This window comes from Oncorhynchus tshawytscha, linkage group LG08 (assembly GCF_018296145.1).
Source record: "Oncorhynchus tshawytscha isolate Ot180627B linkage group LG08, Otsh_v2.0, whole genome shotgun sequence".
Taxonomy (NCBI): Eukaryota; Metazoa; Chordata; class Actinopteri; order Salmoniformes; family Salmonidae; genus Oncorhynchus; species Oncorhynchus tshawytscha.
In genome coordinates this window covers 32,059,546-32,082,836 of record NC_056436.1, presented here as the reverse complement: position 1 = coordinate 32,082,836, position 23,291 = coordinate 32,059,546, and the positions used below count along the sequence as shown (strand labels likewise).

The 23,291-nt window shown below is 42.8% G+C and overlaps 2 protein-coding genes across 5 annotated transcripts in view; both read right to left on the bottom strand.

Annotated features, from left to right (window-relative positions):
- Positions 1 to 3,343: 3,343 nt before the first annotated feature.
- Positions 3,344 to 8,786, bottom strand: LOC112256621 (CD276 antigen). Of its 2 annotated transcripts, XM_024429982.2 has the most exons (5): positions 8,629 to 8,786; positions 4,931 to 5,244; positions 4,433 to 4,780; positions 3,969 to 4,253; positions 3,344 to 3,808 (listed from the first exon to the last, which is right to left on the bottom strand). In XM_024429982.2, the coding sequence occupies exons 2-5, from the start codon at positions 4,998 to 5,000 to the stop codon at positions 3,642 to 3,644; spliced, it is 870 nt and encodes a 289-aa protein (XP_024285750.1). In that variant the 5' UTR covers positions 5,001 to 5,244; positions 8,629 to 8,786; the 3' UTR covers positions 3,344 to 3,641. The 2 variants fall into 2 exon arrangements, with proteins under 2 accessions (XP_024285750.1, XP_024285751.1); XM_024429983.2 differs by lacking the exon at positions 8,629 to 8,786 and having other exon boundaries at positions 4,931 to 5,365.
- An 8,131-nt stretch (positions 8,787 to 16,917) lies between these two features.
- The window catches only part of LOC112256622 (uncharacterized protein KIAA1522 homolog), a 39,018-nt gene continuing 32,644 nt past the window's right edge, over positions 16,918 to 23,291 (bottom strand). For 2 of the 3 annotated variants that reach the window (XM_024429984.2, XM_024429985.2), the window contains exons 3-8: positions 22,745 to 22,882; positions 22,574 to 22,617; positions 22,285 to 22,435; positions 22,031 to 22,132; positions 18,216 to 21,866; positions 16,918 to 18,105 (exon numbers count right to left, since the gene is read on the bottom strand). In XM_024429984.2, coding sequence (XP_024285752.2) covers positions 18,235 to 21,866; positions 22,031 to 22,132; positions 22,285 to 22,435; positions 22,574 to 22,617; positions 22,745 to 22,882 — 4,067 coding nt within the window. In that variant the 3' untranslated portion in view covers positions 16,918 to 18,105; positions 18,216 to 18,234. The remainder of the gene's footprint in view (positions 18,106 to 18,215; positions 21,867 to 22,030; positions 22,133 to 22,284; positions 22,436 to 22,573; positions 22,618 to 22,744; positions 22,883 to 23,291) is intronic. The other variant, XM_024429986.2, reaches the window with a different exon arrangement.

Genomic DNA, 23,291 nt, shown 5'->3' with positions numbered 1-23,291 from the left:
TTGCCTTTTCTTACTAGCACTGCCTTTGGTGATGGCTGCTTTATTGAGGGACGTTTTACTGACTATGACTGTGAGATGTGGTTGTCTCACCTATAAACCTTAAGATGAATGCACTAACTGTAAGTCGCTCTGGATGAGTGTCTGCTAAAATCCGAAAATGTAAATGTAAGGCTCTGACTCCCGTATGTGGAGATCTCTCATGGAAGAGGATTCCAAATGTGACTGCTGTGACTCTGTCACATGTGCTCCCTCTCCGGCCTCTAGGTCACCAGGCTGCTCTTTAGGGCGCACACCCGTCACCAGCGTTACACGCATAATGACACTCACCTGGACTCCGTCACCTCCTTGATTACCTGCCCTTTATATGTCACTCCTTTTGGTTTCTTCCCCAGTCGTCATTGTTGCTGTTTCATGTCGGTGTGCTGTTCGTTTTTCTTGTGTTCGTTTATTTATTAAATGTATTCACTCCCTGAACTTGCTTCCCGTCTCTCAGCGTACATCGTTACAGACTCCAAATGTGTGACGTCCAAACCCAAAAGAGCTATTATGGATGGTGAGTGACTGTCAACCTAACAACCCATAATCATACTGCCTCTGTTTGGTTTGGGTATACAGCACTGACATGTCCCTTGTGCTCAAATAGGCCTTGGGACTAAGTGATTTGTAGGGAGTAGTGATGATAAGACCTCCTGTGGTGATAACACCTCTAACCCTGTTTATTTCCATATCCTTTAGGGTTTGCCAGCATTGGGCTTCTGCTGCTCTCAGATCAGCTATCCACACTGAAGGGTGGTTTCCTACCAGTCAGTCCCTCACTGGTCAATGACGATGATGAAGATGTTGTCTGGTGTGACATCAAAATGGATGGGAAGATGGATGAGTGTGACAACCCAGAGGATATACTGGAACCTTTGATGTGGAGAAGTATTGTGATAAGGAAGAGCTGTGCTACACTCGTTCCACAGAAAAAGAACAACATTTAGAGGAGGATGAAGAATGAAGTATTTAGAAAGGGGAAGATATGAGGGTACACATGGGTCGGGTATGGGGGATTTAGAGTTGATAAGGGGAGAAGGTCAGGGTTTAGAGCTGAGGAGGGGGTAGAGTTTAAAGAGAGAGGGAGGGATCAGTGTTGATAGAGGAGGAGGGCTCTAGTGTGAGGGAATGAAGAGACCTCATCCCTGGGATCAGGGATGGGGAAGAAGTCCGTATCACAGGAAGGGGTGCTTTCACAGTCCATGAAGGAATAGGGATTTTGGGTGGGCGAGGAGCAGCTACTGGATAAGGGGAAGGAAGGAAGAGAGCAGACTGTGGGGAGATCTTGGCTGATTATGCGTGGCCTGCTTGGCCAAACACGACTCCAACACCATCATTAAGTTTGCTGACGACACAACAGTGGTAAGCCTGATCACCGGCAACGATGAGACCCCTATAGGGAGGAGGTCAGAGAACTGGCAGTGTGGTGCCAGGACAACAGCTTCTCCCTCAATGTGAGCAAGACAAAGGATCTTATCATGGACTACAGGAAAAGGCGGGCCGAACAGGCCCCCATTAACATCGATGGGGCTGTAGTGGTCGGGTCCAAACAAAATATCATGGTCCAAACACACCAAGACAGTCGTGAAGAGGGCACAACAAAACCTTTTCCACCTCAGGAAACTCAAAAGATTTGGCATGGGTCCCCATATCCTCAAAAAGTTCTACAGCTGCACCATCAAGAGCATCCTGACCAGTTGCATCACTGCCTGGTATTGCAACTGCTCGGCATCTGACCGTAAGGCGCTACAGAGGGTAGTGCGTACGTCCCAGTACATCACTGGGGCCAAGCTTCCTGACATCCAGGACCTATATAATAAGGCGGTGTCAGAGGAAAGCTCATAAAATTGTCGGAGACTCCAGTCACCCAAGTCATAGACGGGATCCTTTGCTACCGCACGGCAAGCGGTACCGGAGCTCCAAGTCTAGGACCAAAAGGCTCCTTAACAGCTTCTACCCCCAAGCCATAAGACTGCTGAACAATTAATCAACTGGTCACCGGACTATTTACATTGACCCCCGCCCCCGCCATTAGTTTTGCACACTGCTGCTATTCGCTGTTTATTATCTATGCATAGTCACTTCACCCCTACCTACATGTACAAACTAACCTGTACCCCTGCACACTGACTCGGTACCCTCTGTATATAGCCTCGTTATTTTATTGTTACTTTCCATTATTTTTTACTATAGTTTATTTGGTAAATATTTTCTTAACTCTTCTTGAACTGCACTGTCGGTTAAGGGCTTGTAAGAAAGCATTTCACGGTAATGTCTACACTTGTTGCATTCGGTGCATGTGACAAATTATGTTTGATTTGATTATGATGAACCGGTAGAGACCGGGATTGTTGGTGGATTAGACTTGCCCGGGTTTGGCGTTTCAAGTGGCGGTAGGGTCAGTGAGAGACCATACAGTGGTTCATTTAATACCATAGACTTCTATTCCACTGTACACCTAACTCATTTGAAGTAAAAACAAAATTGAAATAAAGTCAATACAACTCCTCTAAAAATGTTAAGAAATAATGGATTTGGTTAGGACATTTTCCTGATAAATAATACTTTCTGAACGAACAGCTATGAAGGAAGCAAAGTATGTTTAGCTAAACTAAGAACAGTAATTTCCTTGCTCTTGGAATGTTGATAAGGTTCCTTGCCCTTGGAATGTTGATAAGCCTCTTTACAGTCATCAATCGATACCATTATTTTCCCAGTCAGACAATTGGCCTCAATATTTGCTTGTACACCCTATGACTAGCTTAATGAGTGTTAAAGTGCAACATTGTTTCAACCACAACTCTTATGATGGGATAACAAACCACATGTAGATAAGTGGTCTCCACAATATCCCCACTAAGTGCTTCATAAGTGCCATAATAAAATGACTATGTGTGTACTATATAGGTACAGTAGTCTATGCATAACCGTTGTCACATTCCATTAACATGACATGAAGAGACGGTTGGTCTGAAATGTGAGTGAGTCATACAGGAGCTCCCGAGTGGCCCAGCGGTCTAAGGCACTGCATCTCAGTGCTAGAGGCGTCACTACAGACCCTAGTTCAATTCCAGGCTGTATCACAACTGGCTGTGGTGCACAATTGGCCCAGTGTCGTTAGGGTTTGGCTGAGGTAGGCTGTCATTGTAAAGAAGAATTTGTTCTTAACTGTCTTGCTTGGTTAAGTCAAATACAATCACTGTACCTTTTAACTGGATATATTGTACATCTATTGTACATTCACTATAAGAATTCAGTTTTAACAACCTTTACTGAGACGCAGCTAGTCAATGATGCACTTAATCCATACATTTAAATAAATATGTATTATTCCACTTTTTGTCTCTTTCTCTGAATAAATACATTGGCAACCATTTCTGTGTTTGAAAAGAAACTAAGTAGCACCCACATTTACATGGTGAACTATAAAGTACTATGGCAGTAACTCCTCGGAAAGATACTACGGGCTGTATTGCAAACACTGGCAAGAATCATGTTGACGCCATAGATCCATTCATTATATATTCCTAAATGTCTTGTATTTTTCTCCGTTATAAAGTACATTAAAAGGCGTTTGTGATGACTTATGAGCCTGATGGTGTTTTCTAGACAGGTGATGGTTTCTCCGATGGCCATGGCACGTAATTTCTCAGTGCTGGCATTAATAGTACAAACAACAGCAGTACAAATGTCACTATAGGAACAAGAATTGTCCATCTCTTCTTGTTGTCTCCAGAAATTCTACCTTTTTCCACTGACGACCTCTCATTTGCTGTGAACAGAAATTTAGGACATTGTGATTATACTGTATGTCTAAACAACTGAACTCTATTTCTCTCTCTTGCTCGCTCGCGCTCTGTCTCCTCTCTCTCTCTCGTTCAGTAAAGAGGCAATGTCAAGTGTTTTTCAAATCCAGGATATTGTCTATGTACCTGAGTGAAGTGTGATCTCTCTCCTGATCTCCTGTCCCAGGGCCTTGTTCTTTAAGACGAAGGTGATGGTCTCGTTGAATTGTCCCTGTAGATTTAATGTACTGAACACAGTGTATAGACCCTGTGTGTCCTCTGAGATGTTTGTGACTGTGTTATTGGTGACATCATCACCGCTGTCATCCAGCCAATGCACTGAGGGTCGCGGGTACCCTCCCTGTGAGGTCAAGAGTAGCTCCACATCTCTTGGAGATGCTGTGAACTTCAGGTGTGGCTCAGGGTAGTATGCTGAAATAAGAGGCAATGGACACAGTTTAATGGCATGAAAGAATATACAAGTATCTCAGTAAGCATTATACAGTACATCACAAGGAACCCTAATTAGTGTGTCAAATTACTCATTTTCTAGTACATCAGTAAATTCTCAGTCCACAAAGCAGAAAACCATGTTTAATATGATATCACACCTGCTAATTTCAGGGCAAAGGTTTTCGTCTTACTGCCCAGCAGTGTGCTCACGGAGCAGGTATAGTCTCCTTTGTCCCCCAGGTTGGTACGGTCCAGCCTGAGAGAGGCATTACCCCTCTTCATCTCAGAGTGGTACAGGCTGGTTCTGTTGGTATAGTGACTGCTCTGTCTGTCCAGTTGGTCCTGTCTGTGGTAGAAACTGTGTATCACCTCCAGGCCTCTCTGCCATGTTATCACACTGTTGTCCAGGTCCCAGGCCTTTCCCACAGGGAAGCTGCAGTCTAGGACCACATACTGCCCCACGATGGCAAGTTGAGGCTCACGAGGAACACTGATCTCAAATTCAACTATAGACAGAGGGACACAGACAATCTTACTACCCCATCTAAGAGATGGCATGATTACAGTGACCCTTTCTATTAGATACATGACTCATTACATTAAAGTAGTTAGTCACGATTGACCATAAAAGAAGGTGTACCATGGAAGTGTCTTACCAGAATAGGATGCCTTGATGATGAGGAGAGAAACAAAACATATTTGAGTGACCCAGGATTTCCAGCTCATGACAGAGTTTACTGTATTTAACCAGTATCAAATTCAAGTAAGTCCTACAATGAATCGGTAGCAGTCCAGGAACTGGTGTCTTATACAGTGTCTTGAAGAATGACTGAACTATTGTTCTACGTCATCTACTGTACTTTTCACATTTTCTTCACACCTTGGCTGCACCCTCTAACAGGTTCCTTGACGTTGCATTACATTCCTTAAAAGGTAGTGTTTCCTGTATGACTTCTCTTCTCAGTTATTGCTGTAAATCAAGATCCAACCCCATTATATTTTGATCCTATTTTTTTTTTTACAGCCCCCAACAGAGACGCATCCATTATTGTAAAAACTATTAAGAATTCTCTGTTGTGCAGACATACAGTTGAAGTCAGAAGATTACATACACTTAGGTTGGAGTCATTAAAACTCATATTTCAACCACACCACAAATTTCCAGTTAACAAACTATAGTTTGGCAAGTCGGTTAGGACATCTACTTTGTGCATGACACAAGTCATTTTTCCAACAATTGTTAAAAGACAAATAATTTAACTTATAATTCACTGTATCACAATTCCAGTGGGTCAGAAGTTTTCATACACGAAGTTGACTGTGCCTTTAAACAGCTTGGAAAATTCCAGAAAATGATGTCATGGCTTTAGCAGCTTCTGAAAGGCTAATTGACATCATTTGAGTCAATTGGAGGTGTACCTGTGGATGTATTTCAAGGCCTACCTTCAAACTCAGTGCATCTTTGCCTGACATCATGGGAAAATCAAAAGAAATCAGACAAAAAAATTGTAGACCTCCACAAGTCTGGTTCATCCTTGGGATCAATTTCCAAAGGCCTGAAGGTACCACGTTCATCTGTATAAACAATAGTACGCAAGTATAAACACCATGGGAACACGCAGCCGTCATACCGCTCAGGAAGGAGAGGCGTTCTGTCTCCTAGAAATGAACGTACTTTGGTGCGAGAAGTGCAAATCAATCCCAGAACAACAGCAAAGGACCTCGTGAAGATTCTGGAGGAAACAGATACAAAAGTATCTATATCCACAGTAAAACGAGTCCTATATCTACATAACCTGAAAGGCCGCTCAGCAAGGAAGAAGCCACTGCTCCAAAACCACCATAAAAAAGGCAGACTACGATTTTCAACTGCACATGGGGACAATGATCATACTTTTTTTTTGAGAAATGTCTTCTGGTCTGATGAAACAAAAATAGAACTGTTTGGCCATAATGACCATCGTTATGTTTGGAGGAAAAAGGGGGAGTCTTGCAAGCCAAAGAATACCATCCCAACTGTGAAGCACGGGGGTGGCAGCGTCATGTTGTAGGGGTTCTTTGCTGCAGGAGGGTCTGGTGCACTTCACAAAATAGATGGCATCATGAGGCAGGGAAATTGTGGATAGATTGAAGCAGCATCTCAAGACATCAGTCAGGGAGTTAAAGCTTGGTCGCAAATGGGTCTTCCAAATAGACAATGACCCCAAGCATACTTCCAAAGTTGTGGCAAAATGGCTTAAGGCAAACAAAGTCAAGGTATTGGAGTGGACATCACAAAGCCCTGACCTCAATCCTATAGAAAATGTGTGTGCAGAACTGAAAAAATGTGTGCGAGCAAGGAGGCCTACTAACCTGACTCAGTTACACCAGCTCTGTCAGGAGGAATGAGCCAAGATTCACCCAACTTATTGTGGGAAGCTTGTGGAAGGCTACCCGAAACATTTGATCCAAGTTCAACAATTTAAAGGCAATGCTACCAAATACTAATTGAGAGCATGTAAACTTCTGACCCACTGAGAATGTGATGAAAGAAATAACCGCTGAAATAAATAATTCTCTCTAATATTATTCTGACATTTCACATTCTTAAAATAAAGTGGTATTCCTAATTGACCTAAGACAGGGAATTTTTACTAGGATTAAATGTCAGGAATTGTGAAAATCTGAGTTCAAATGTGCTTGGCTAAGGTGTATGTAAACTTCCGACTTCAACTGTACACCTATTCATGTCGGAACAGGTTTCTTTCCTTCAAACTAGACACACACACCCTCCCAGTTTTGTTGGCAGCTCAGTAACCATGACAAATAAACATCTGGCCTTGCAACTCAACATAAATTAGCTTTGTACCACTAAATACCCAGGAGACAAATGCAATATGAACAGCATATTGGCTACAGTTGAAGTCAGAAGTTTACATACATTTAGGTTGGAGTCATTAAAACTTGTTTTTCAACCACTCCACAAATTTCTTGTTAACAAACTATCGTTTTGGCAAGTCGGTTAGGACATCTACTTTGTGCATGACACAAGTCATTTTTCCAACAATTGTTTACAGACAGATTATTTCACTTGTAATTCACTGTATCACAATTCCAGTGGGTCAGAAGTTTACATACACTAAGTTGACTGTGCCTTTAAACAGCTTGGAAAATTCCAGAAAATTATGTCATGGCTTTTGAAGATTCTGATAGGCTAATTGACATTATTTGAGTCAATTGGAGGTGGATGTATTTCAAGGCCTGCCTTCAAACTCAGTGCGTCTTTGCTTGACATCATGGGAAAATATAAAGAAATCAGCCAAGACCTCAGAAAAGTAATTGGAGACCTCCACAAGTCTGGTTCATCATTGGGAGCAATTTCCAAATGCCTGGAGGTACCATGTTCATCTGTACAAACAATAGTACGCAAGTATAAACACCATGGGACCATGCAGCCATCATACCGCTCAGGAAGGAGACGCGTTCTGTCTCCTAGAGATGAACGTACTTTGGTGCAAAAGGTGCAAATCAATCCCAGAACAACAGCAAATGACCTTGTGAAGATGCTGGAGGAAACAGATACAAAAGTATCTATATCCACAGTAAAACAAGTCCTATATCGACATAGGTCGCTTAGCAAGGAAGAACCCACTGCTCCAAAACCACCATAAAAAAGCCAGACTACGGTTTGAGCAGAGCTGAAAAAGCGTGTGTGAGCAAGGAGGCCTACAAACCTGACTCAGTTACACCAGCTCTGTCAGGAGGAATGGGCCAAAATTCACCCAACTTATTGTAGGAAGCTTGTGGAAGGCTACCCGAAACATTTGACCCAAGTTAAACTATTTAAAGACAATGCTAACAAATACTAATTGAGTGTATGTAAACTTCTGACCCACTGGGAATGTGATGGAATAAATAAAAGCTGAAATAAATCATTCTCTCTACAATTATTCTGACATTTCACATTCTTAAAATATAGTGGTGATCCTAATTGACCTAAGGCAGGGATTTTTTACTAGGATTCAGCAATTGTGAAAAACTGAGTTTAAATGTATTTGGCTAAGTTGTATGTAAACTTCCGACTTCCACTGTATATGAATTTACATCCAACTAAGAGCAAGTGGACAAGTAACAGCTTGGACTGACGAAACATGTTTGACATTAAGCATACTGACATATACCATTGTCAATCTCAATTTCATCTTCTGCTTCAGTTATGTTGAGTCAACACATAGATGTGTCAAAGACTCAGAACACATACAACTTTGTTTAAAAAAACATTACGGTATTATGACTCATTACCTGTGACACCAGCACATGACAAAATCATGTGAACCAAGACATGCTGAAAATAAAATGCAATTCGGGGTAATACCTTGAAGCAGGAGTTTTTGGTTGATACTGTAGGACCCTTTCAGCTGCTCAATAAAATAACATTTAGCATCGATTCCATGGGATTCTTCTCTCTTTTTTTATCTAAAAATTACAGTTAACAGTGAATGAGTTGAGAGTCCACTCCTTCCCACCACCAGTAATCAGATACAACTGGATACAATGTGCACCCATGGCAACACATTTAGATAAGAATGTGAACAGACTAGCTAGCCTGGTTCCAGATCTGTTTGTTCTCTTCCCAATGCCATTGGTTTCATTGTCAAGCCAATCACCATCCTCTATTCTTCATTGTTTTGTTTGAAAAAAACTATAAAATAATACAGCAGTTACTCGTACTGTAGGAAGAATATTGCAGACAGTGTAAAGTGATATAAAGCCATTAAATACATGAATGAATCCATTCAGAAATGTGTTCCCTTTTTCTGCTTTATGAAGTGCAGTAGATGTTTTTTGTTTGAAAGGCGATTATTTTTTGATGGTCCAAAATATGTTTTCCTCCGTGGTAAGAGAACATCAGTAGGTCCAGCAGCCATCACAGCAATCATTATGGTCAGTGCAACTACAATATTATAGCAGTTTCAACAAACTTCTAAACCTACTTACAAGAGACAGAGCTAATCTGAGATGCAACTAATCCACAGAATTAGGGATTTGTTATACGAATAAATAACTTTATTTTACATTTACAGTACATACAGAAAGTTCTGCAGAGATGGTTGTCCTTCTGGAAGGTTCTGCCATATCCACAGAGGAACTCTGGAACTCTGTCAGAGTGACCATTGGGTTCTTGGTCACCTCCCTGACCAAGGCCCTTCTCCCCCGATTGCTCAGTTTGGCTGGTCAGACAACTCTAGGAAGAGTCTTGGTGGATCCAAACTTTTTCCTTTTAAGAATGATGAAGTCCACTGTGTTCTTGGGGACCTTCAATGCTGCACACATTTTTTAGTACCCTTCCCCAGATCTGTGCATCGAACAAAATCCTGCCTCGGAGCTCTACGGACAATTCCTTCGACCTCATGGCTTGGTTTTTGCCCAAACATGCACTGTCAACAGTGGGACCTTATATTAAAAAATAATAATTTATACTTTTATTTAACTAGGCACGTCAGTTAAAAACATATTCTTAATTACAATGACGGCCTTTCAGGGAACAGTGGGTTAACTGCCTTGTTCATGGGCAGAACAACAGATTCTACCTTGTCAGCTCAGGGATTCAATCCAGCAACCTTTCGGTTACTGGTCCAATGCTCTAACCACTAAGCTATCTGCTGCCCCCCATATAGACAGGTGTGTGACCGGATTGTCAAGGCACAGATCTGGGAAAGGGTACCAAACAATCTCTGCAGCATTAAAGTTCCCCAAGAACACAGTGGCCTCCATCATTCTTAAATGGAAGAAGTTTGGAACAACCAAACCTCCTTGAGTGGCCCAGCCAGTGCCCGGAATTGAACATCTCTGGAGAGACCTGAAACAAGCTGTGCAGCTACGCTCACCATCCAACCTGACAGAGCTTGAGAGGATCTGCAGAGAAGAATGGGAGAAACTCCATAAATACAGGCGTTCCAAGCTTGTAGCGTCATACCCAAGAAGACTCGAGGCTCTAATGTGCCAAATGTGCTTTAACAAAGTCCTGAGTAAAGGGTCTGAATACTTATGAAAATGTGATATTTCAGTTTTTTATTTTTAATACATTTGCAAAAATGTCCGCTAAATACCTGCTTTTGCTTTGTCATTGTGGGGTATTGTGTGTAAATTGATGAGGGGGAAAAAACAATTGAATCAATTTTAGAATAAGGCCGTAACGTAATAAAATGTGGAAAAAGTCAAGGGGTCTGAATACTTTCCGAATGCACTGTATATATACAGTATCTGTCAAAAGTTTGGACACACCTACTCATTCAAGGGTTTTTCTTTATTTGTACTATTTTCTACATTGTTGAATAATAGTGAAGACATCAAAACTATGAAATAACACATATGGAATCATGTTGTAACCAAAAAAGTGTTAAACAAATCAAAATATATATTTTATATTTGAGATTCTTCAGACTAGCCACCCTCTGCCTTGATGACAGCCTTGCACACACTTGCCATTCTCTCAACCAGCTTCATGAGGTAGTCACCTGGAATGCAATTCAATTAACAGGTGTACCTTGTTAAAAAATTAATTTGAATTTATTTCCTTCTTAATGCATTTGAGGCAATCAGTTGTGTTGTGACAAGGTAGGGGTGGTATACAGAATATAGCCCTATTTGGTAAAAGACCAAGTCCATATTATGGCAAGAACAGCTCAAATAAGCAAAGAGAAATTACAGTCCATCATTACTTTAAGACATGAAGGTCAGTCAATCAGGAACATTTCAAGTGCCGTCGCAAAAAAACATAAAGAGCTATGATGAAACTGGCTCTCATGAGGACCGCCACAGGAAAGGAAGAACCAGAGTTACCTCTGCTGCAGAGGATAAGTTCATTAGAGTTACCAGCCTCAGAAATTGCAGCCCAAATAAATGCTTCACAGAGTTCAAGTAACAAACACATCTCAACATCAACTGTTCAGAAGAGACTGTGTGTATCAGGCCTTCATGGTTGAATTGCTGCAAACAATCCACTACTAAAGTACACCAATAATAAGAAGAGACTTGCTTGGGCCAAGAAACACAAGCAAAGGACATTAGGCCGCTGGAAATCTGTCCAAATGTGAAATTTTTGGTTCCAACCGATGTGTCTTTGTGAGATGCAGAGTATGTGAACGAATGATCTCTGCATGTGTGGTTCCCACCGTGAAGCATGTAGGAGGAGGTGTGATGGTGTGAGGGTGCTTTGTTGGTGACAGTGTCTGTGATTTATTTAGAATTCAAGGCACACTTAACCAGCATGGCTACCACAGCATTCTGCAGCGATACGCCATCCCTTCTGCTTTCCGCTTAGTGGGACTATCGTTTGTTTTTCAACAGGACAATGACCCAAAACACACCTCCTGTGTAGGGGCTATTTGACCAAGAAGGAGAGTGATGGATTGCTGCATCAGAAAACCTGGCCTCCATAATCACTCAACCTCAACCCAATTGAGATGATTTGGGATGAGTTGGACTGGAAAACAAACTTTTATTTAAAAAGTGAATGCAACTCTCTTAATTTCTTTAACACCAGTAATGTATTGTGTTGAATTTGCCTCAATGTGTGTCAGTTTTGATTTTCATATGTGGAACAGTTCCATTTCAATAATAACGTTTTAGTTTTATTTGTATCATTTTTAGTAAAATGTTTATGATTAACCAATGGTTTCACGTGGTTAATCATAAACATTTCAGTAAAAATGATACAAATATAAAAGTTAAAATTCAACTACTGTAAAAGCACTAGCCTCTGCCATAAGGACACATTGATACATTGTGATCATTGGCTAAACAGCCTAAATGAGTGCATGGAACTCTGAGATGGTCAATGCAGCTGTTGCCCTAAAACTTTTATTGTCAAATAAGTAAAAATAGCACACATGAAGCCGACAAAAGGAAATATACTGATTAAAATTCTGGTTATTTCAATCACATTCATCTCTCTACTCAGCCTGTCTTTCTCCCTCTTGACTTGAGTTATCACTCACAACATTTAAACATTGTATCAACTAGCCTATTCCGGGCCAATAGTTTCCTGCGCCAGTGAGCTCCGGACAGACAGCTGTTTTTGCGCAAGGGAAAGAAATGTATTTTATGACCTTTCACTGTACATATGTGTAACCGATGTGAAATGGTTAGCTAGCTAGCGATGGTGCGCGCTAATGGCGTTTCAATCGGGTGACATCACTCCGTCTGAAACCTGAAATAGTTGTTCCCCTTGCTCTGCAAGGGACCCAGCTTTTGTGGAGAGATGGGTAACGATGCTTCGAGGGTGACTGTGGTCGATGTGTGCAGAGGGTCCCTTGTTCGAGCCCAGGTAGGGGCGTGGAGAGGGAAGGAAGCATTGATACAAATGAAACAATCAGAGAGCAAACAGTTCACATGAAACAAAGTGATGAACATTCGAAAATAGTTCGAGACAACAGAGAGTATATGAGAGCAGTTGTGGAGTCATTGCGTTACACTGAATACCAGGGACTTTAACAGAGAGGAGACATGGAAAACGACATGGCTGTCAACCAGGGAAACTTCCTTGAACTTTTACAGGTCATAGGCAAATTCGACAAAACAGTTGCACAGAAAATATCAGATAATCCTAGAAATGCTAAATACACGCATCATGATATACAGAATGAAATACTAGACATTATGGCAAATACGATTAGGGATCAGATAAGTGGTGAAATACAAGATGCTAAACTATTTGCATTGATGGTAGATGAGAGTAAGGACCTCGGGAATTTCTTAATTTCACTCCAGTTGATGGATTACATCCCGAGTCGCTTTTCGCTACGATCAAAGAGACTCTTAGTAAATGTAACATTGATCACGCTGCGCTGTCATATCCGGCGTTCACAACGGGGCCCAGGAGAAAGTCTAAGTTTATATCGAATGTGCTGTGTGCCATTTCGGGATCATGATTCAATCACGCTGATCTGGATCTGGATGGAACAAGAAGACGCATGCGTTTCGTCGGCCTACATGTATTTTTGTAATAGAAATATAATCACTAAGATTGTGATAGCCAGTTCGTTTTACAAGTATGTGCACAGTTAATAGGCGTAGGCTAAATGCATTGCACTTCTCGTTGTGGCTGCGCTTTGGATATTATTAATTTCATTTTGGACGTTGTGATAGCCATTTCATCCGAAACATTATTACCAATGCACAGTTGTCTGATTATGCATATGGAATAAATGCACTTCTTGTTGTTGTCGCATTTTGGATGTATTGTGTTGTTATTGCTGAAAGACTTCAGTGCATGGGCGCTGTCAGATGCTGAAGTATATAGTATATCACCTTTACATGTATTAGGTTTATAGCTATTTTGTTGAATATTCTTTGACCAAATTCAATTAAAAACTACATTTATATCGAATGTGCTGTGTGCCATTTCTGCTTTTATTGAAAAAACGACAACTTCCTTATAACTCTGAAGTCATGAAAATCAACTATTTTCTTAGCACCCCCAAGTATTGGTTATGTGCACTGTTCCTGTAAAACTAAATGTAATAAAGTTTTTTTTAAATAATTTTGAGTGAACCAGGATTTCCAGCTCATGACAGAGTTTACTGTATTCAGCCAGCAATAGTACAAAATCAAGTAAGTCCTTCAATGAGGAATGCTTTGTATATATAGAGGAATGAAACACCTACTGATCTACTATTCACCCTTTGTTACTCCACCTAGCCCTGGCTCCTCACAGAGGCTAGACGTGCCCGATGACGCACAACAACAGTGAAGTAAGGACGTTCCCAAGACGTTGTTTTCCATAATATTCCTGACACTCCTTTTCGAGGCACAAGGCAGTAGTTATTTTAGTATCTTCTACAGTATGGCTTGCATATCACCATTGTAAATAAGGATCCACACATTATGTTTTGATCATATAAAGGCAATAGACAGATCCAGCAGCTCACATAAATTCAATCCATTATTCCTCAAGGATTCCCTTTGCAGACATACACTTTCATGTATGAGTATTAGAGTTGTACAAACTGTCAGACACATCCTCTGATAGGAATTGATTTAAATAGAATCCTCTACAAAGGTAACATATAGTTTGACCCATTACCCAGGTGACAAAAACATTTGAAATTCCAATATAAATAATGTATTATATAAACTCAAAATAATATCAATACTAAAATATACATTGTATACGTACAGTGATCTCCAAAAGCATTGGGACAGTAACCAAGTTTCCATCCAACCATTTCTTGCAGATGAAGCATTAAAAAAGTCACGACCGGGCTGATGGAAACAGGATTTACCGGTACAATTTTATAAATGCCGACAGACAATTAGGTTGTTCCATATAGTGGAATATTTTTTTGTGAGTAAAATTAATTATGCGAGAAATGTCAGTGGAAACTCCTTTATGCACAAATGTTGATATAATTACCATTATATCAAAGTAAACTTGGAGCCACGTGGTGATACACTATATATACAAAAGTATGTGGACACCTCTTCAAATTAGTGGATTCGGCTATACACATTTTTGTTGTTGTATTGGCTCTGTACTTCAAGTCTTGCCATATATTCTCAGGTAGATTTAAGTCAACACTGTAACCCGATCACTCAGTAACATTCACTGTATTCTTGGTAAGCAACTCCCGTGTAGATTTGACCTTGTGTTTCAGGTTATTGTCCGGCTGAAATGTGAATTCATCTCCCAGTGTCTGGTGGAAAGCAGACTGAACCAGGTTTTCCTCTAGGATTTTCCCTGTGCTTAGCTCCATTCTGTTTCTTTTTTTATCCTGAAAAACTCTCCAGTCCTTAGAGATTACAAGCACCCATAACCCATAACATGGTCCAGCCAACCCTATGCTTGACAATATTGAGTGGTACTCAGTAATTTGTTGTATTGGATTTGTCCCAAGCATAACACTTTGTATTCAGGACAAAAAGTTAATTGCTTTGCAACTTTTTTGCAGTATTACTTTAGTACCTTATAGCAAAAAGGATGCATGTTTTTGAATATTTGTATTTTGTACAGGCTTCCTTATTTTCACTCTGTCAATTAAGCTAGTATTGTGGAGTAAACACAATGTTGTTGATTCATCCTCAGCGTTCTCCTATCGCAGCCATTCAACTCTGTAACTGTTTTAAAGTCACCATTTGCCTCAGGGGGAAATCCCTGAGTGGGTTCCTTCCACTCCAGCAACTGAGTTCGGAAGGACACCCGTTTCTTTATAATGACTGGGTGTATTGATACACTATCCAAAGTCTAATTAATAACTTCACCATGCTCAAAGGGATATTCAATGTCTGATTTTTAAAATGTTTACCCATCTACCAATAGCTGCCCTTCTTTGTGAGACATTGGGAAACCTTTGTCTTTGTAGTTGAATCTGTGTTTTAAGTTCACTGCTCGACTGAGGGATCTTACAGATAATTGTATGTCTGGGTTACAGAGATGAGGTAGTCATAAAAAAAATCACGATAAACACTATTATATCACAGAGGGAGTCCATGAAACCTGTGACTTTGTAAGCACATTTTCACTACTGACCTTATTTAGGCTTGCCATAACAAAGGCATTGAATACTTATTGATTCAAGACATTTCAGCTTTTCATTTTTATTAATTTAACATTTCAAAAAACATAATTCCACTTTGACATTATAGGGTATTGTGTGTAGGCCAGTGACAAAATCCAATAATCCATTTTAAATTGAGGCTATAACACAACAAAACTTGGAAAAAGTCAAGGGGTGTGAATACTTTCTGAAGGCACATTGTGTATTAAAAGAGTCAAAAGTTTAATATTTGGTCCCATATTCCTAGCACGCAATGATTACGTCAAGCTTGTGACTCTACAAACTTGGATGCATTTGCGGTTTCTTTTGTTTGTGTTTCAGATCATTTTGTGCCCAATAGAAATGGTAAATGTACTGTCATTTTGGAGTCACCTTTATTGTAAATAAGAATAGAACGTTTCTAAACACTTCTACATTAATGTGGATGCTACCATAATTACGGATAGTCCTGAATGAATCGTGAATAATGATTGAGAAAGTTAGATGCACAAATATCATACACCCAAGACATGCTAGCCTCTCATTACAATAACAAGGGAGGTTAGCATTTTTTTGGGGGGGGGGGTATGGTATTTATGCCTCTAACTTTCTCACTCATTATTCATTCAGGATTATCTGTAATCATGGTAGCATCCACATTTGGTCCCCTAAAACGGGGGGGAACTATCTACAAAAAGTGCTGTAATTCCTAAATGGTTCACCCGATACGGATTTAAATACCCTCAAATTAAAGCTGACAGTCTGTAGTCATGGTATCATTTCAAAACCAAAGTGCTGGAGTACAGAGCCAAAACAAAAATGTCACTGTTCCAAAACTTTTGGAGCTCACTCTATACAGTCAAAATCTATTTTATATAGTCTTAGTTTGGACTGTAATTCAACATACAAATGTGTCTAAGACGGATACTGAAAACCCAGACGTGTGTGAACATGGGAGGTTTCAAGACATCCTGATAAGACACAAAAGGTGGAAACCTGGGAACAGGGTGTTTGTGTGTGTTGCATAAACGGAATCTAGAGAAACCTAATTGACTCACAAAACATTGATGGAAGATTTCTCAAAAGGTTTCAGAAACAAGGTAGAAATAATGAAATGGCTAAATGAATTCATTGTGAAGATATACATTTATTCTGTTACCTTGAAATAAATGAAACTATACATAATCATGTCAGATTACTTTTCTACAATCATTGAAATCACTGAATAATATGTACTTTCAAAGCAGATGTTTCATTGTTGAGAAATATCCCAAATTCTGTACAAATGAGTAACAAATGCAATGTATAATATAGCTCCCATCTGGTTGAAAGGAAACGTATCAAAATGTGCAGGATATAACTAAAAGCAAGACAAAGATTTGCCCCAATAGTCTTTAAATGACCAGTTAAATTCATAAACTGTGCTTCAGATTAAACCTGTGAGATTTGATTTACACGCAGGGTGAGATTCCTGTAAAAGTCTGTACATTCATACCAACAAAAGAAAAAAAAAAACATGACCATGAAAATTGGGATTCTCATCATGAATATGATTCTCATTCTAGAACTAGTGGTATCACCCAGCTCTGATTATAGCATTTTAGGAGCTAAGGAGAAAATTAAATATGACGACATCAGGAAAGATCGCCACATATTGACATAGAAAACATAAAATAACATATTTCCCACAAAATCTAATGGGAAGATGTCTACTACAGGACAAATAATTTAGGTCAATTATTTTATTACAAACATGGATGAAATAAGAACTTAACACATTCTAATTGTGCATTATCTTATAACGAATATATCAAAAATCCAACATTGTGGTATATAATCCAGACAAGTGTTTGCAGTACCCAACAGCAGTAGCTGTGACATTCCATAGTTGACACTAGAGGGCAACCTAGACCAGCATGCACTGTGACTGACTCTCCATTATTAAATCAGACCAGTAAGTCCCCCTGCCAAAGAAAAATGCTCCAAAATACAACAAGAGTATTAGAAAAATTAAAGGCCAACACCATTTTAACATGCACTCAAAGGATTTCAAACTCAGAGCTCTTATGTGAGAGGGTTACATGTAGTTATGTCCAGTTGCCCTGTCTTCAGAAGGCTCTGATTGCATCATCCGCTCACTTTTTTTTAAAAAATCCACCTCTCTCCCTCTTGCATATTGCGCTTGACATATGGCGTCTTCTCAATGTACAGATAAAAGTCTATCTTTGTGAATGATTAATCCTTGTTTAGTGGCAGTGTTGCTCATATGGAGGATAATGGTGGCACTGCTGTCCCGCTTGGAGCCTCTGGGGCACCTTTGACAGGAGAGAAAGATCAGTCAGATCAGATCAACAAGCAGTGCAAATGGACAATAGCTGTAACAAATTAGGCAAGTATGGTTGTGTCACAATCACAGATCCCTTACCCTCAGTGCTGTCTGCTGGCTATGCTTCCTGACCCGCAGTTTGCACATGCTCAGTCTCCACACTGGGCTCTGTCTCTTTGACCTTAGGCTTGGGTTTCCTTGACACAGGTGGAGGCACCTTGACCACCACCTTCTGTGTTTCTATGGACTTGGCTGGATTGGACATAGATGAAAGCTCAGCTATCAGGTTCTTTGTGAGATTGGCCTGGGCCTCAGGGGATGAGGGGGTCTCTATGACAATCTTCTTTGTGCTCTTGGCAAAGATGAAACTGGCGGTGGAGGAGGGAGACTTAAGACTTGTTGGAGAGTGCAGACTGAGACGAGAGGGAGGCCCCTCTTTACTTCTGGATGCTGTCCTCAAGCGGATGGCCTCCTGCATCCTCATGGAGGGGGTGGTGGCTGAGGCAGGTGGTGACTTCCTCGTAGGAGAGGTGACAATGGATGACTTTAAGGGTAAATTAAGTATCCTGGGCTGGGGCTTGGCTGGGGCTTCAGCTAAGGCTGTGGCTACCTCTAGGGCCTCAGCTGGGACTGTGGCTGGAGGTGTTTCTGCAGCTGCCTCTGGGGTTGTGGCCCCCTCTGAGGCTGAGGCTACCTCTGGGAATGTGGCAGGCTCTGGGTCTGCCTGTGGGGTGTCCTCTGTGGCTGGGGCTGCCTCTGGGGGTTGGGCTATGGGAGATTGTGAGATAACAGTCGTAGTTGGGGATGTGACAGTAGGAAGGGGAGATGTCATGAACAGAGACCTTCGAATAGGCTTCTGGGGAGCCTCACCGTTACTGGGTTTTTTGGCCCTCAAAGTGACCCCTGTCCAGTCCTGTCCCTGGTGCTTTTCCTGATCCTGGTCACCATTATTGACAGACCTCAGCTTGACCGTCTGCAGAAGGGTGGGTGTTACCACGGGAGTGGAGCTCTCCTCTGGGGGAGTGGGAGAGAAAGAGCTCTTGCTGAGGGACTTCTCTTGGTTCTGTCCCTCTGTGGTCACTGGACTGTGCTGCTGTATGTTTTCCAGTGGAGGTGGGGGTGGAATACTTTGGGGAGGTGGAGGGATGTAGGAGGGAGGACCAAATTGAGCTTTTGGTGGAGGTGGGGCTTCTTGGGGAGGTGGAGGTGGGATACCCTGGGGTGGAGGTGGGATTCCCTGTAGTACAGATGAAACAGGGGGCACAAGTTCTGTCATAACTACCCTTGGTGGTGGGGGAATGGGCAGGTCAAGCTCATTGCCAAGGGTGGCCAAGTCCATGGGAGAAGGCGGAGGGGGCCAGGAGGATTCCCCAGTGGTGGAGACTAGTGGCAGCTCTGGAGCAGGCATAGAGTCTGAGGGGGCCACAGGTGGGGTCTGTTTGGAAGGGGGAAGGGGAGGATAGTGTGCTGGGGGAGGAGACGGAGATGGGGAGATGTGTGCTAGAGCAGGGCTTACCAAAGACGTATCCATTTTAGGTTGGAATTCAGTCTTTTTGGCTGCAGCAGGAGTAGTAGTCTGTATTTCTGTCTTTACTTTTCCTAGGCCCTTTACTGGAACTACTGCGGCGTTCACTGATTTTCCATTTATCAAATTACTTGTCTGGACCTTCTCTAGTTTACCTATCAACTGATTTACAATGACCCTCTCTGGTTCAACCACCAACTGACTTCCCTGCACCTTCTCTTCAACCACCAACTGACTTCCCTGCACCTTCTCTTCAACCACCAACTGACTTCCCTGCACCTTCTCTTCAACCACCAACTGACTTCCCTGCACCTTCTCTTCAACCACCAACTGACTTCCCTGCACCTTCTCTTTAACTCCCAACTGACTTCCTTGGGCCCTCTCTTCAACCTTCTGTGCTACTTCACTCTCCTGACCTTTTCCTGACTCAAACGTATGTGCAGCTGGATTACTAGTCTCCACAATGGAAGACAGTACCCTTTCCTGGTCTGCTGGACCTGTCTGCTCTTTCACTCGAGGCTCAGTGACCCCCTCCAGCACACCTCTTGCCTCATCTCTCCTCTCAGGTGACACGTTCTTAACATAACCCTCTCTTGATGTGGAAGGCGACTGCCTCTGCTGTCGTCGATCCTTTGGGTTCTTTCGCACCACCGTATCCATGTTGTTGGGGGCCGGGGGACCTAGTAGCAGTTCAAAGGTGCGCTTGTTGTGTGCCCATACCTCCGGGGGAGGAGGAGAGGGGGCAGACACCTTGGGTGGGGGCGGGATGTTGAACGGCTCTCTGAGTGACATGACTGAAGGTGAGGGAGTTACAGTGTCGACTGGCTCAGGCGTCTTGCTGCTGTCAGAGGCCTGGGGTTGAATGACAAGTGATGGGGCTGAAGCTGCCGGCGATGGTGCCATTGGGAAGATGATTGCTCGGATGCCTCTTTTTCCCCCTGGAGATGGGTTAAGGGTCTGTTTGGAAAGGAGGGTGGGCGTGCCACCGTGGCTGGAGTAGCCGCTGGAGGGAGAGACATTCTTCAGGCCATTTTCCTGGGGGGTCTGTTTCTGGGGAGAGGAGCCTGTGGAGCCTGGCTGATCGTTCCTCACATTCTCCCTGGCTGCCTGCTGTGGGGTGTTGAAAGGGCTGGCTGTCACAGAGCCTGAAGACTCATCCAGAGAGCTGGTGTCTGCTGTGTAGCCAGGGCTACTGTTGTTACTTTCCCCAGCACTGAAAGCCTTAACCTCCCCTCCCTGGAATGAGCTGCTTTGGGGAGGGGCAGTAACCATGCTGTTAATCAGGTCTTGCGAGTGCCTCTTCATGTTGTCCTTGTGTAGGGAGTAGGAGCGGCTGGGTGGGGCCGGTGCCCTCTTGGACTTCATCACAGACATGCTCCGGGCGAAGGGCCCCTCCTGTTTGCCATCATCCCCTCTGGCTTTCCCTTTGCCGTTGGTGTCGGAGGTCCTGGAGGCCTTACTGACAGAGGGGTGGATACTCTTGCTGTCCAGGGTCGTCTCCCTGGATGAACCCTCCCCATCCCCCCCCTGTGAGCCCCCCTGTCTGGTGGTGCTGTTGGAAGAGATTGTGGAAGAGTCAGACACCAGGGTCTCAGAGGACTCAGAGTGGCTCCATCCAGAGCTGTCAGAGAAGTGTGGTGGGTTGTAGCGGGAGGCGGAGGACATGGTAGAGGCGTGGGAGGAGGCGCGGGAGGAGGCGCGGGAGGAGGCGCGGGAGGAGGCGCGGGAGGAGGCGCGGGAGGCGGCAGGGCTGGCCAGCAGCAGGCTGCTCTTACTGACAGTACGAACGCTGCTCCGACTACGGTTCCGGGTGATCTCCACCACGTCTATGGAGGGTAGCAGCACAGCGTTTGGGATGATCTTAGACATGTAGGTGGCCTGGGGGGACATGGACATGACAGGGCTGGGGTGCAGCTGAAGCAGGCTAGAGGTTGTGGTCATCCAGGGGACAGCCAGGGACTTGGGCCGATTCAGGTCGGACAGCTGGGGGCCCATGTGCTGGAGGAGAGCCAGGTCGTCCCTGTGTCCGGCCCGGGAGAGGACCTTCTGGATCTGGTCCTCACAGACAGGTTGCAGGCCTTCTACAGACTGGAGGTACTTCCTCACCCCCTCCTGGGAACCAGCCAGGTGAGGCCCCTCGATGGTGGAGAAATCCAGACTCTCACCGTTAGGGAGCCCACCCTCATCTATAACCTGACGACCTGCCCATGAGGCTCTGTCCAACCCTTAAGTGAGGAACAGAACAAATCAGGATAGGTTCATATACAGCTACACAAGCCAATAGAAAAGTATGTGTTGTGTTAAGGGTGCAATTATCCACAGGCATCTTCACAATGGCCTATACTGACACATTTCATTCCACTTAGAGCATAAATAATGAGTAGCATACCCAGTTCCCTCTGGACGTGATGTGGTATCCCCATAACTGTGGTTCTCCTGTGTCTCCTCCTGGCCTTGGCCTTCTCTGGCTTCAGGGGCCTGAAGGTTGATGCTGGGGAAGGAAACAAAAAGCAAGAGAGAAATATTAGGTCAAAATTACCAACAGGCACTTTCACTCCATACAATCAAACAATCACTGGTTGGACAAGGTGTTACAGTGGTTCCAGTATGAATCATTCTCTGGCTATGTTCATGTCAGGTTACCTTGGCGGGTCAGTCCTGACCGTGAGGACCGTGTGGAGACAGTGGAGCGTGTTGAGACCTGTGACGCTGTGTCTGCTATGGTGCTGTCTGACAGATAGCCTCTCCTCTCACTGTCACTCTCAGTGTCGTCTGGCAGCCGGGTCACTGTCGACTATAGGAATCCCAGAAAGTTCAACAGTAAACCATTAGTATACGCTTAATTATAGCAGGTTTGGTGTGAACTTGTAACAGGATAATGTTAAGTGATTTGATGTAGCACCGTGATTAAAATGTAGAATGGGAAACTTACTGTGACGCTTTGGTCATCCTGGTAATCCACCCAATTATTGGTTTCTGAAATAAAGGTAAACATTTTTCAAAAAGAGTAGCCACATTAAATTTACTTAATTAGTTCATCTAATCTGGGGTAGGTGATTGAGTTAGCGTCAGTATTTGGAGGGATTTTCAGGGTGTTTAGTACCTTCCTGCTGCTGCAGTTTGAGTCCCTCTAGGGCCTCAGTGTGCAGGTCCTCCAGGTACTTAGGCCGGCTACCTTCGATGAACACATTCTCCTGGAAGTGTGGAGGGACGCGAGTCCCATCCTCATGCTTTGGGACTGCTGGGAGGAGAGAGAATGTGAGTGGATATACATATATACTGTGTATGTCTATGCATGCATTTTCATTACAGCGTGTGTAAATAAATGCACAATATCAATGACAGAACGACATTGTATCAAAATGATTGGATATGAATTATATCCACAAAGGTTGAATGTGAACAGATGTCTCTACTTATCAATCCTGTTCCAAAACAATCTTTATATAACTCACTATACAATGGCTGCTATGTGCAATAAAGACAATGCAACAACCCAAAAGAATGGGTAATTGTCCTCAACATTTAAATGGTATTCATCAACTACATTAGCCACAAGTCCCAGCAGGCTTCATTGAGATAATCAGCCAGTATATTCCAAACATTCCTACTCTCATATAATTCAGAGAAGCAGTGTCATAGGGTTATCA

Bases quoted from the DNA above. Each gene is read 5' to 3' on its own strand.
- LOC112256621 (XM_024429982.2), bottom strand. From the start codon at position 5,000: ATGAGCTGGAAATCCTGGGTCACTCAAATATGTTTTGTTTCTCTCCTC. The intron at 4,781-4,930 runs GTAAGACACTTC...CTCTGTCTATAG, and splicing joins CATCAAGGCATCCTATTCTG to TTGAATTTGAGATCAGTGTT. The intron at 4,254-4,432 runs GTGTGATATCAT...CTCTTATTTCAG, and splicing joins CTTTGCCCTGAAATTAGCAG to CATACTACCCTGAGCCACAC.